Source organism: Ipomoea triloba, chromosome 6 (assembly GCF_003576645.1).
Source record: "Ipomoea triloba cultivar NCNSP0323 chromosome 6, ASM357664v1".
NCBI lineage: Eukaryota > Viridiplantae > Streptophyta > Magnoliopsida > Solanales > Convolvulaceae > Ipomoea > Ipomoea triloba.
The window spans coordinates 14389065-14402643 of NC_044921.1; the positions used below are offsets into that span (position 1 = coordinate 14389065).

Genomic DNA, 13579 nt, shown 5'->3' on the forward strand with positions numbered 1-13579 from the left:
TTATAGGATGGTTTTGGGCGGAAATTTAAAATTGAGGATTTTTTTCATTAATAGTTTAGATTATGTTACAGGAATTATACGTATTGTATTATATTGATTAGTAATTTTAATCAAGAATTGTATTACGAATAAGAAAGTAGGAAAGAATATATATTTTTTTAGGAATTTTATTACCATATTTTAACTTCTCTCCCAAAACACTCCTATACAATTAAGGTTTGTATAATATTGTAAAATATGGTAATACAATTCTATTGATACTACGATATTACAATATTATACAAACCTTAATTGTATAGGAGTGTTTTGGGCGGGAAGTTAAAATTGAGGATTTTGTTTTTATTAATAGTATAGATTACGTTGCAGGAAATATATGCAATGTATTATTACGATTGGTAATTTTAATCTAAAATTGTGTTACGAATAGGAAAGTAAGGAATTGAATAATATATTTTATTAGGAATTGTATTACCCTAATTTAATGTATAATTGTTGTCCGAGTAGGATTTGTATTACAATATTTTACAACTATACGCAAATTTTAATAGTATAGAAGGATTTTGAGCGGGAAGTTAAAATTGAGAATTTTGTTTTTATTAATAGTGTAGATTTGGAAATGTTAAGTGTCAAATCACTTATGGAGCTCTCTAATTAAAGAAGGCAAATAATCTAATTAGAACCAAATTAAATTTGAAAATTTGATCTGAAATGCAATAAAAATATTAAGGAGAACACCCATACTTTAATTTATTGCCATCCACAAGGATCTATGATATCTATACGATAGGTAGTACAAGGCTTGTGCCTCCCTTCTTCATTACAAATTGCATAATACAGATATAGTGAATACATAAACAAGTAATAATACAAAGACAATGTACTCAAAATAATAATAATAATAATAATAATAATAATAATAATAATACAAAGACAATAGAAGCCATGGTAACTTAGATTTCAAAGGAGTGGATTAAAACGGTAGTGATAAAACGCTTCACACCTTTCTCAGGGTAAGTATAGCCATCTTGCCTTTGCGCATATATCACTTCATCCATACGAGCATGGTTGATAATACGCATAAGAATCTCAATCGTAACAGCTGGTGGAGTTGATTGAAGAATATCATCGTTGGTATCTTTCCAGGCGTTCTCAGCCATTTCTTGAAACTTCTCCATTGCTTCTTCAACCGATACACCATAATCATTCATGTAATAGTCAATGCCTGTTGCAATTGACCGGGTGCTTTTCTCACGCTATATAGGTAAACATCAATGGAGCTTATTAGAAAAATCAATTGTAAATAATATAAAATATGCATTGTAGTTCACATATTATCTCTTATTTTAAGTGTACATATTCTTTATAAATAGATATTGTATTTATATACATACCTCATAGGAAGCTATGTCATTTAACACACGACCCAACAACGCATTTGCCTCAATAATTCTAGGATTTTGACTCAACCATTCAAATGCTTCTCTTGTAACAGATTCCATGCCAAGGAAAGAAGCAGTGATGAGCAAGTAGAGGGTGCTACTAGCTTGAGCATTTTTTAGATAGTCTTCAACCGGTGGCATGCATCCTCCAATAGACCATTTTTGTTCAATATTGTAAGCCCTCACAAGTTCCTTAATCTATTTCTCAAAGAAAGAAAAATTAGAATTTCACAATTTTTTTGTTTAAAGTGGCAATTTAAAGACCACTACCATCATTTTCTGTAAATAATAAACAACAACAACAACAACAATAACAACAACAATAATAATAATAATAATAATTAACTAGACATACTCGCTCTTTTGTGTAATAAAGAGCAAAAGATCTTCCTTCTTCTGATAGTTCTTTATCATACTCTTCGCAAAGATCTATAAGAGCTTTATAGAGTATCTTCATATAATCAGGGAGATGGTTCATTTGACTTATGTCCCACCTATTAAACAATTAACATTTAATTAGTTATAGGATAAATTAATATATATTGGAGAGAAAAGACATTATATTGGGAGATGGTACTATACATACTTTTGTAGGGCATCAGTAAAAATATCCAATTCATCAGGCATACCAAAAGCATCATATGTGTCATCTATAATAGAAACCGTTGTGATGATTTTGGAAAGCATGAGCCGAGCCTTAGAATATTTTGCCTCGAAATATACTCCTAGTGCCCAAAAGTAGCACTCCACAGTCCTATCCCTTGCATAAGGAAGTGTAGTGACAAAGTCCAAGTCCTTCCACCACCTTTCAATTTGATATATATATAACAGTAATAAATTTGATAAGCAATTAAATACAAAAACTCACATAAATAGAATTAAATTACTCTCAATGAGAGGTCATTTGTTAACATTTTGGGTAATTTGTCATCGCCTCTAAGCTCTTGGCTTACTAGGAAATGTTTTGAAGTTATTGGCAAAAGAAATAGTTAATTCAAGTTTTCAAAAAAAATAGTTAATTCAATTTTTAATTTAGTTGTTTTATTTACCTCATCAATTCCCTAACTGCTTGCCCGTGATGTATTTGTAATAAATTAAAATCCAACTTTGCAAATCGAAGTAAAACATCATTCTTGGACTCATCTTCTTGATAAGCTTTGATGAAGTAGCTAATCTCTACTCTTGGGATACCCTTGTGCAAAGGTTGCTCAAGGGCACGTCTCACTTGCTTTCCCAAAGTAGAGTTGAGTTATGAACTAACACCTTCCAAATGAGTTCTTGAAAAGGTATATGCATCATTTAAAGTGTTATCATTATGCCCTTGTACGTGCGAAGCTTCATATAAACTCAACAATCCCTTGACATTGTCAGCAAATTTATCTTTGAATTTTCCTTTCTCTTGAAAATTTTCAAAGATTCCTAATAATTTATTTAAACAATCACAAAATCAATACCCATCCATGCAAGTGGAGAAATATTGAAAACATAATTTAAGCATTTAAATCTAACATATGACTAACCTGAGGAGATATTGTAGCCATGTTGCCTTAGCAATCGAAACATAAGCGCACAAGTGTACAAATTATCTCCCAGATCGGAATTGGGAATGATATTGTAAATCTTTTCTAACATCTCGTCAATTTCTTTATTAAAGTGATATGAAATACCGAGGCGTTCGAGGGTGTCAATAAAGTTGAGCTTTTCAGCTAATTTGGAGTTCATAATACTTACTAGCATGCTCCTCACTCGTTCCTTCAACACCTCAATCTCCTGAGCGTACGTTTTTGCAACTTCATTATCGAAGACGAAGTGCCGGAATTGGTCTCCCCACAGGCTTGGTGGGTAGTTTGTGATGGGACGGACAACCTCGTTGCATGTTGCCATTTCTACTATTGAGTTTGGTTTCATAGGTTGTTGGAGTAATGAGATTTTGGAGTTGAAATTTTTTCTTTTAAAAAGGCAGGATCGGACAATGATGACAAATTATTGTTTGGCCCATGGCCACCTTACTCTGTGGATCCAAGTCAAAAAATACACAATTTATATATTGAATATTTACAATTACATATGGAATGATCACGATTTTTGTATACTATATGTTCACAATTTACCTACTGAATATTCACAATTTTTATATACTAAATGTTCACAATTTCCTTTCAAAAAAATATTCACAATTTGCATACTAAATGTTCACAATTTATATACTGAATGTTCACCATTTAAATTGTGAACATTTAGTATATAAATTTTGAACATTCAATATATAAATTGTGTATTTTGACTTAAGTTCACTTTGCATAGTGGACTCGAGTTCTTTTCAACAGATTTTTCAGATCGATAGAAACAAATTAATACGTATCTTGGGAGTTTAGTCGTGTTGTCTTTTATTTATCCACCTAACAATGAATATAACCCCAATCACCGACTTATATCATGGACCAAATATTAATTCAAGTGTTTAATAACCTTTAATTTTCTTCCAAAATTCTTCTAATTCTCCCCTCAAATACTATTTCAACTTAAACTAAAGTCGATTTTTTTTTTTTTGAAATCACCTAAAGTCGTTTTCTCTTTCTTGTTTTTATAAAAATAAATTGAATTTATAAAGATTATCATTCAAAATATCTAAATAAATCTTTTAAATAACAGTCATATTGATATTTTTTTTTACAATTTTTAATAAATTTAAAGGTTCATAAATTCATTATTGCTTCATAAAATCACCATTACAAATTCATAAAATTTGGGTTAATAAAATCACTACTCCATGTTCATAAAACCTCTTCTGCAGGTTTATTAAAGTTATTACTACTATAGATAATCAAATACTTATTGTAGGTCCATATATATATATAGGGTTCCTAATTAGATGAGAATCTGCGGACAAATCCAAATCACTGATTTAGGAGATCTAATGGTTCAAAATAAACAAAATTTTGTAATATTTATGAAAATGATATCACTCATTTTTTTAATTTATTCATTTTTCATCCATCATATTACGCAAATCAATGGTTTGGATTTGTCCACACGTTCCTACCTAGGGATTACTTTTCATATGATTAGGATTCATATATATGTGTGTGTGTGTGTGTGTGTGTGTGTGTGTGTGTCACCCCAACACCTGATTGCTACGTATCATCGTATTTGAAATGTCACATCTTAATTTATTAACGAAAGACTAGAAAACGAAACTAATAAAAATGTGGCTACTATTTGTTCTAAATAATTTAATATATGAGTATTCATCCTCAACACCTAAGTGCGACATAGGTGAGAGCATGTGGACAAATCTAAACCATTGATATGGTATATCTAACGGTAGAAAATAAAGTAAACAATGTAATATTTACAAAAATGACCCAAATCATTTAAAAATTTTATAATATTTATGAAAATGAGTGAAAAAAAATTTTTTACTTGATTTTTCATCTATCAGATCTTTCATATATATATATATATATATATATATATATATACACACACACATCATCCCGGCATGTGATTGCTACATATCATTGCATTTGAAATGTCACATCTTAATTTGTTAATGAAAGACTGAAAGAAAATGAAACTAATAAAAATATGGCCACTATTTGATCGAAATAAATTAATATATGATCCCTTCACCATCAACACCCGACTACGACGTAGGTGATAACATGTGGACAAATCCAAGGGTTTGCCCACAAATTCTCACATGTGGACTAGTTCCCATTGATTACGATACTCTCTATATATACATATTTTTCCCAACACATGATTGCTACATATCATCGTACATATTTGAAATGTCACATCTTAATTTATTAATAAAAGACTGAAATAAAATGAAATTAATAAAAATGTGGCCACTATTTGTTCTAAATAAATTAATATATACATATGTATATATGTATATACATACATATATATATACATACATATATATATATATACATACATATATATATATATATACATACATATATATATATATATATATATATATATATATACACGTACATATACATACATATATATATACATACATACATATATATATATATGTATGTATATGTTAATTTGTATATATATATATATACATACATATATATAACATATACATACATATATATATATATATATATATATATGTATGTATGTATATATATATGTATGTATATGTACGTGTATATATATATATGTATATATATATATATATATGTATGTATATATATATATATATGTATGTATATATATATATATGTATGTATATATATATGTATGTATATACATATATACATATGTATATATTAATTTATTTAGAACAAATAGTTGTCACATTTTTATTAATTTCATTTTATTTCAGCCTTTTATTAATAAATTAAGATGTGACATTTCAAATACGTACGATGATATGTAGCAATCATGTGTTGAGAAAAATATGTATATATAGAGAGTATCTTAATCAATGGGAACTAGTCCACATGTGCGAATTTGTGGGCAAATCCTTGGATTGTCCAGATGTTCTCACCTACGTCGTAGTCGGGTGTTGAGGGTGAAGGGATCATATATTAATTTATTTCGAACAAATAGTGGCCATATTTTTATTAGTTTCATTTTCTTTCAGTCTTTCATTAACAAATTAAGATGTGACATTTCAAATGCAATGATATGTAGCAATCACATGTCAGGGTGATGTGGTGTGTGTGTGTGTGTGTGTGTGTGTGTATATATATATATATATATATGAAAGATCTGATAGATGAAAAATCAAGCAAAAAAATTTTTTTTTCGCTCATTTTCATAAATATTATAAATTTTTAAAATGATTTGGGTCATTTTTGTAAATATTACATTGTTTACTTTATTTTCTACCGTTAGATATACCATATCAATGGTTTAGATTTGTCCACAGGCTCTCACCTATGTCGTACTTAGGTGTTGAGGAGAGTTAATTCCAGCAATGGTTCTCTGACTATGTTGATTTTCCAAAATTAGTGCTCGACTTTTAATTTGGACAATTTAGATCCCTTGACTTTCAAATTCTTTCCAATGTTGGTCCTTTCGTCAAATTTTGGTTAAATTGAGGTCAAATGAAAGGGTAAAATTGTCCGTTCATATGTTTAGTGTATTATTACACGTATTTATCCTATCCTATACGTTGTATATATGAATATAAACACAATCGAAGTTTTAATCGAAGCCATATAATCTCATTCGATGTCTCTTTGACTGATATTATATTCATATATATAGCATATAGGACAGAAGAAATACGAGTATACAAGTGAACGGACAATTTTACCCCTTCATTTGACCTCAATTTAAACAAAATTTAACGAAAGAACCAACATTGGACAGAATTTGAAAGTCAAAAGACCTAAATTGTCCAAATTAAAAGTCGGGGACTAATTTTGAAAAATCAACATAGTCGGAAGACCATTGCTGGAATTAACTCTGTTGAGGATGAATACTCATATATTAAATTATTTAGAACAAATAGTAGCCACATTTTTATTAGTTTCGTTTTCTAGTATTTCGTTAATAAATTAAGATGTGACATTTCAAATACGATGATAGGTAGTGATGGGTAAATATGCACATGTACTAGTCGGTCCGTAAATCACCTGTCCGTCGGTCACCCAACCTGTCCGTCAACGGTCACCCAACGGTCCGTCGACGGTCGCCCGGTCCGTCGGCCGCATGATCGGAAGCAACACACCTTGTGGATTGGAGGCTCACGAGCGCAACAGTTGCTTGATGTGACGACCGACAACTTTTCGGGAACAAGGGATCCGTGTTTTCATCACCTCGAGTAACTCAACCACTTCGAGCAAACCGATGCGCATTTTGCGGAGTGACAGCCCATATGCCCTCCACTTGCATATCAGACACCATGTGCATAGTGAATCCACTTTGTATAAATAGGGGTCATTCCCCTCACTGAAAAAGAAACTCATCAGTACTACACTAATACACTTGTGATTTGCCGATTGTCTTTCTCCTGCTTACTCTTTATTACTGTTCGTCACCCGTAGAGCGATATAGCTTCGAACCGCTCGTCGTTGACCGGTAGACCGACCGTCTGACCGGCCGAACGACATTCCTCACCACCCGTAACACACGTATCCGTAGCGTAATCGTAGACCCCGTTTACATTAACGCTATCATTGGCGCCGTCTGTGGGGATTGAACGAGTCACTCTGTTCTATTCCTTTATCTTTTCTTTCTTCACACTATTATCCATCTTAAAATGACGAACAGTAGGAAAAGTTTGAGCCAAACTCATGCGCGTAGGGGGAGCCCGACTCGGTTGGTCGGACCTCACCCTGACAATGTAATTGAAACACTCCCTGAAGATGATCTACGTCGCCAGTTGGAACGATCCAGGAGCCTACTGAACGAGTTGACACCCAACCAGAGGCAAGATGCACGACCTACCCAACCGGTCAACCCGAATGCAGGCGGACATGCAAGGCAAACGAGCTTTCAAATTCCAGTGACATATGCCATGTTGCCCCCAACTGGCCAAATGCTGACTCCACCACCAGGTGCACTTGGGGGGAACCCGTTGCAAGGGACTCCACAACAAGGATTGACTCCGGTGTACCAACCGTGGCCGGGAACTCCCGGATACTATGTTGTATCACCCACTCCCCAAATGCTTGCAATTCCTCACATCCCTGCCGTGGAACAACAGGCGCCCCGACCTTCCCAGAGGCAACAGTCGCACCCCCAACCTCAAGATCGTAACTTGGAGGAAGTCCAATCTACGGATCGCACACGGAGGTCCGATCGAGAGGGACGTCGGTATGACCCCATTCAACGTAGGAGCGCTTTTGATCGCATCCGGAATAGCGTTAGATCTCGGTTGGGGCCCCAGAATAACAATGAACACGCGAGACAAAGGCCCCAAATGACTGTAGAGGAAAGCAGCACTGGGAGTGCACAACATGGGGACGCCCATTTAGCTGACAGAAGGGCCCGACCTGTCGGTCGGGTGAGTGATCGGCAGACCAATCGAGTAGGCGATCAACCGGTTAGGGAAGAGAGGCAACTCGATGAGGAGGATAGTCCCCGACTCCAAATGGCCAGGATGCAGGAAAGAATAGATCGTTTACAACAAGAGCTTCGCGAGAGAGTCGGCGCGGGAAAAGAACCATCATGCTCGCTGGTTGCCACCCCCTTTACGGACGACATCATGAGTGCCCACTATCCGCAGGACCTCCAAATCCCGCTGGCTCACACTTATTCCGGAAGGCACGACCCGCAAGAGCATGTCGACATGTACTATGGCAACATGTTGATGTTGGGAGTAAGCGATGCAGTCATTTGTAGAGCTTTCTTCGCTACCTTAGTCGGTAAGGCGGCCGAATGGTTCAAGGGTTTGGAGCAGGGGTCGATCAGAAATTTTGGTCAGTTGGCCGATAAGTTTGTAAAGCGTTTCGCTGCAAGTAAATCGAGAAAGAAATCTTACACTTGCCTGAACAAGGTAAACCAAGCTGTGGGAGAACCGTTGTCTACTTTCCTATTTAGATGGGAACGTGAGGTTGATGAGGTTGAACCGATGGAGGACCGGGTGGCAATCCAAGCTTTCCTTGCATCACTTTGTTCCGGGACGCTCTACTACGACCTCATAGTTAATCCCCCCCGAACCTATGAGGAGGCTATCACCAGAGCCAAGCATCATGCAGATGCCACCGAAGCTAACATGGCAAAGAGACGCGACGAGCAGCCGGTCAATCGGGACAGAGGCCACGATCAAAGGAAAAATAAACCACCGTTCAGACACGTCAAACAATACAATCGACCAGAAGATGTACCACGTTTCACTCCGTTGAACAGACCCCTGGTGGAAGTCTTGCAGTTTGCCGAGCAATGCAATTTGATCCACCCACCGGAGCCGATACCCGAGGGGGAGGACAAGAGAAAGTATTGTGCTTTCCACAGAGTCAAGGGACACAATACTTCGGAGTGCATGGCCTTGCGCATGCTCATTGAACAACTCATTCAGAAGGGAGAGTTGAGGCAATTTGTGATGAAGGAGGATAGAAATCAAAGAAAAACGGAAAGGAATGTGATGAAAAGGAATCCCGAAAGGCACGACGAGGCATTCGTCCCACCCAGGTTAGCTGATGAGAAGGCGGTCGGAAAGAAACCAGTGATCCACGTCATCTACGGGGGCCCTGAAGGAGGCGACTCTTCACGACAAAGGAAGCAATGGGCGAGAAACTTATACGTTGGGACGATTCATTCGGAACCTCGAGAGAAGAGAAAGCGTACAGAACCAATACTTTTCACTGACGATGATCTACCACTCCATGGGGAAGCCCAAAATGATCCACTCGTCATCACGCTAGATGTCAACGGAACGGATGTCCAGCGGGTGCTGGTTGACACAGGGAGCTCGGTGAACATCTTATATTTTGATGTCTTTGCTCGATTGGGTCTGTCCACCGATCAGTTAACCCCCATTCGGACCCCGTTGTCGGGTTTCACCGGTGACTCCATAGAAGCAGAGGGAGTCATCAGCTTGAATGTGGAGTTGGGCAGCCAACCAAACATATTGAAGACTACCATGGACTTTGTGGTAGTGAAATTGAAGTGTGTTCACAACGCCATACTTGGGCGACCAGGTATCACTCGCGCAGCTGCTATTATATCCATGAACCACTTGTGCATGAAGTTTCATACACCCAATGGGGTTGGAGTGGTTCGAGGAGACCAACGTGCTGCTCGACAGTGCTACGTGCGAGCAGTCAAACAGTCGGACCGGGAGGAAGGCAGGATTCACACCATATCCCAGCAGGTAGATCGCGGAGAAGAGAGGGAAAAACCGCAACCTGCCTCAGAATTGGAAGAGATAGTACTTGACTCCGACCGACCAGAAAGGGTGGTTAAAATCGGTTGGGGACTCCCTGCAGACCTACGTGAGGACATCATCGGAGTGTTGCAGGAGTACAAAGACGTTTTTGCTTGGGGACCGGAAGACATGCCCGGGGTTAATCGGTCTGTCATTTGCCACCGCTTATCAATTCAACCAGGTTCGAAACCAGTCAAGCAAAAGAAAAGGCACCTGTCAAGCGAAAGGAGAGAATTCGTGAAAAAGGAGACCGCCACCCTCTTGTCGGTAGGGCACATCCGAGAGGTCCTCTACCCGGAGTGGTTAGCCAATGTAGTCCTCGCGCCTAAACCGCCAACATGGAGAATGTGTGTTGACTACACTGATTTGAACAAAGCTTGCCCGAAGGATCCATATCCCCTACCAAATCCTGACCAGATGGTTGATGAAACGGCTGGGTGTGAGCTGTTGAGTTTCATGGACGCCTTCAAAGGATACCATCAAATCTTCATGAGCAAGGAAGATGAAGAGAAGACTGCTTTCATCACTCCGGACGGAGTGTTTTGCTACGTGGTAATGGCGTTTGGTTTGCGGAACTCTGGAGCCACATACCAACGGATGGTGAACAAATTGTTTAAAGGTTTGCTCGGATCAACTATGGAAGCATATGTGGATGACATGCTCATCAAGAGTCGATTAAAAGAAACTCATCCTACCGATCTTGCCCGGGCGTTCAAGGTGATGGAAACTTTCAACTTGCGTCTGAACCCAAGTAAGTGTACCTTTGCTGTTCAGACGGGAAAATTCTTGGGGTTCATGATGACGGGGCGGGGGATTGAGCCAAATCCCGAGAAGGTCAGAGCGATAATGGAGATGCAACCCCCCCGATCGGTCAAGGATGTTCAGCGACTGACTGGTCGACTAGTAGCGCTTAGCCGTTTCCTATCCAAGTCAGCCGAAAAGTCTCTGCCGTTCTTTCAGATCCTGAAAAAATCAAATGGCTTTGAGTGGACACCGGCGTGTCAATCGGCTTTTGAAGGTCTGAAGGTATACTTGAGCTCCGCACCAGTCCTCTCGAAGCCGGAGAAAGATGAGGTCTTATTCGTTTATTTGGCCGTGTCCGACCGAGCGGTCAGTTCCGTGCTTGTCCGCGAAGGAGCTAAGGGAATTCAGAAGCCGATTTACTACGTGAGCAAAGCTCTTCAAGGAGCAGAGCTTAGGTACACAAAATTTGAGAAGACCGCGTTGGCGCTCTGGGTGACGGCCAGAAGACTTGCAGCTTACTTCCAAGCTCACCCGATAGTTGTGTTAACCGATCAACCGTTGGGAACGATCCTCAGGAATCCAACATCATCAGGACGATTGATCAAATGGGCCATGATGCTCACCCAGTTCGCGATTGAGTATAAGCCCCGTCCTGCCATCAAGGGTCAAGCATTGGCTGACTTCATCGTCGAATGCACCGCACGCGATCCGGAACATGACCAACCGACTGCCATAGAAGAACCATGGTGGGAAGTTTCTACTGATGGGTCGTCAAGTAAAAAGGGATGCGGGGGTGGAATTGTGCTCACATCACCCGAAGGCTTCAAGATTTATCAAGCCTTGATTTTCAAATTTCAACCTACCAACAACGAAGCAGAATACGAGGCACTCATAGGCGGGTTGCGACTGGCCAAGCAGATGAAGGCCGAACGGTTAAGGGCACGGTCAGACTCCCGGTTGATAATCGGACAGCTATCCAGCACGATCGATGCAAAGGAAGATCGAATGATACAGTACAAGGATATTGCGCTCGAATTGTTGCAACAATTCAAAAAATACGAGCTGATCCAAGTATCAAGGATGGAGAACACGGACGCTGACATGCTCTCCAAGTTGACTCAAGAAGCTCCTGAATACGTGTCCAAGATTGCACGCATTGAAGAAATTGGAGCGCCAAGCATTGATGTCATAGAAGTCAGACCGGTTGAGATAGGCGAGCCAGATTGGATGTACGACTTGAAGAATTACATCGCCAACGGCACTCTACCGGACGACTCCTCCCGGGCAAAGAAAGTTAAGTTAAGGGCACCACGTTTTCAATTGGTTGATGATAGGCTCTACAAAAGATCATATGGCGGACCGCTGCTCCGGTGCTTAACCAGCGACGAGGCGAAAGTAGTGATGGAAGAAGTTCATGAAGGGATCTGTTCTGCCCATCAAGGACCAAGAACACTCGCGCAAAAGATCATTCTGATGGGTTACTATTGGCCTTCGATCAACCTGGATTGCGAGCAGTACGTTCGACGATGCGCCACTTGTCAAGAATTTCATAAGTTACCCGGTCGACCGGCCACCTACTATCAACCGGTCAGCGAAGTAATACCTTTTGCAAGGTGGGGTGTGGATCTGATCGGAGCATTCCCGATGGCAGCCGGACGCAAAAAGTATGTGATAGTGGCGATCGACTACTTCACCAAGTGGGTGGAAGCAAAAGCGTTGGCAACCATCACTTCTCAACAGTGTCAAAAGTTTCTTTGGAAAAATGTGATTACTCGCTTCGGGGTACCTGTTCAATTGATCACAGACAACGGGACACAATTTGACAGCCGACCGTTTAAGAACTTCATGGCTCATTTGGGCATAAAGCATACCCGAGTGGCCGTAGCATACCCACAATCAAATGGTCAAGTGGAGAACACCAACCGGACGATCTTGGATGGATTGAAAAAGAAGTTGCAAACTGCAGGTCGAGGCTGGGTTGATGAGCTTTCATATGTTCTTTGGACATATCGAACCACCCCGCGTCGGGCAACGAATGAGACACCTTTCTCGCTGACATATGGATTCGAGGCAAGAGTCCCGATTGAAGCATGGCTCCCTACCACCCGGGAAAGAAATTACGATCCGGAAGTGAATGATGAGATGCAAGGTACGGAACTCAATTTCATAGACGAAAAAAGGGACATGGCAGCTCGAAGGTTAATAGAATATCAGAGGAATGCCAAAGTAGCCCATGACGGTCGAGTAAACCCACGATATTTCCAAGTAGGAGATCTGGTCCTACGGCGGAGGGAAGCTAGCAAGCCGACTGATCACGGAAAATTTGCCAAGAAGTGGGAAGGACCCTACAGGGTCTCTGCAATGGTTCAGCCAGGTACCTATAAGTTAGAGACTCTTTCTGGTCGATTAGTCGCCCGAGTGTGGAACTCTGAGCACCTTATTAAATTTCACAAGTAGTTTGGTTGTTGGAATGTAACTTGCATCTAGAATAATTAAGTCGCAGTGTTTTTGGAATTTTTTCACTGTAATCTTGCTTGGTGTAAGT

At 39.2% G+C, this 13579-nt stretch overlaps 1 protein-coding gene and 1 pseudogene across 1 annotated transcript in view; one reads left to right on the top strand and one right to left on the bottom strand.

Annotated features, from left to right (window-relative positions):
- Positions 1–950: 950 nt before the first annotated feature.
- LOC116023317 lies at positions 951–3323 on the bottom strand (annotated as a pseudogene).
- A 7765-nt stretch (positions 3324–11088) lies between these two features.
- Positions 11089–13579, top strand: part of LOC116023521 — a 9525-nt gene continuing 7034 nt past the window's right edge. The window contains exons 1-2 of the mRNA XM_031264525.1: positions 11089–12060; positions 12148–13408. Coding sequence (XP_031120385.1) covers positions 11089–12060; positions 12148–13408 — 2233 coding nt within the window. The remainder of the gene's footprint in view (positions 12061–12147; positions 13409–13579) is intronic.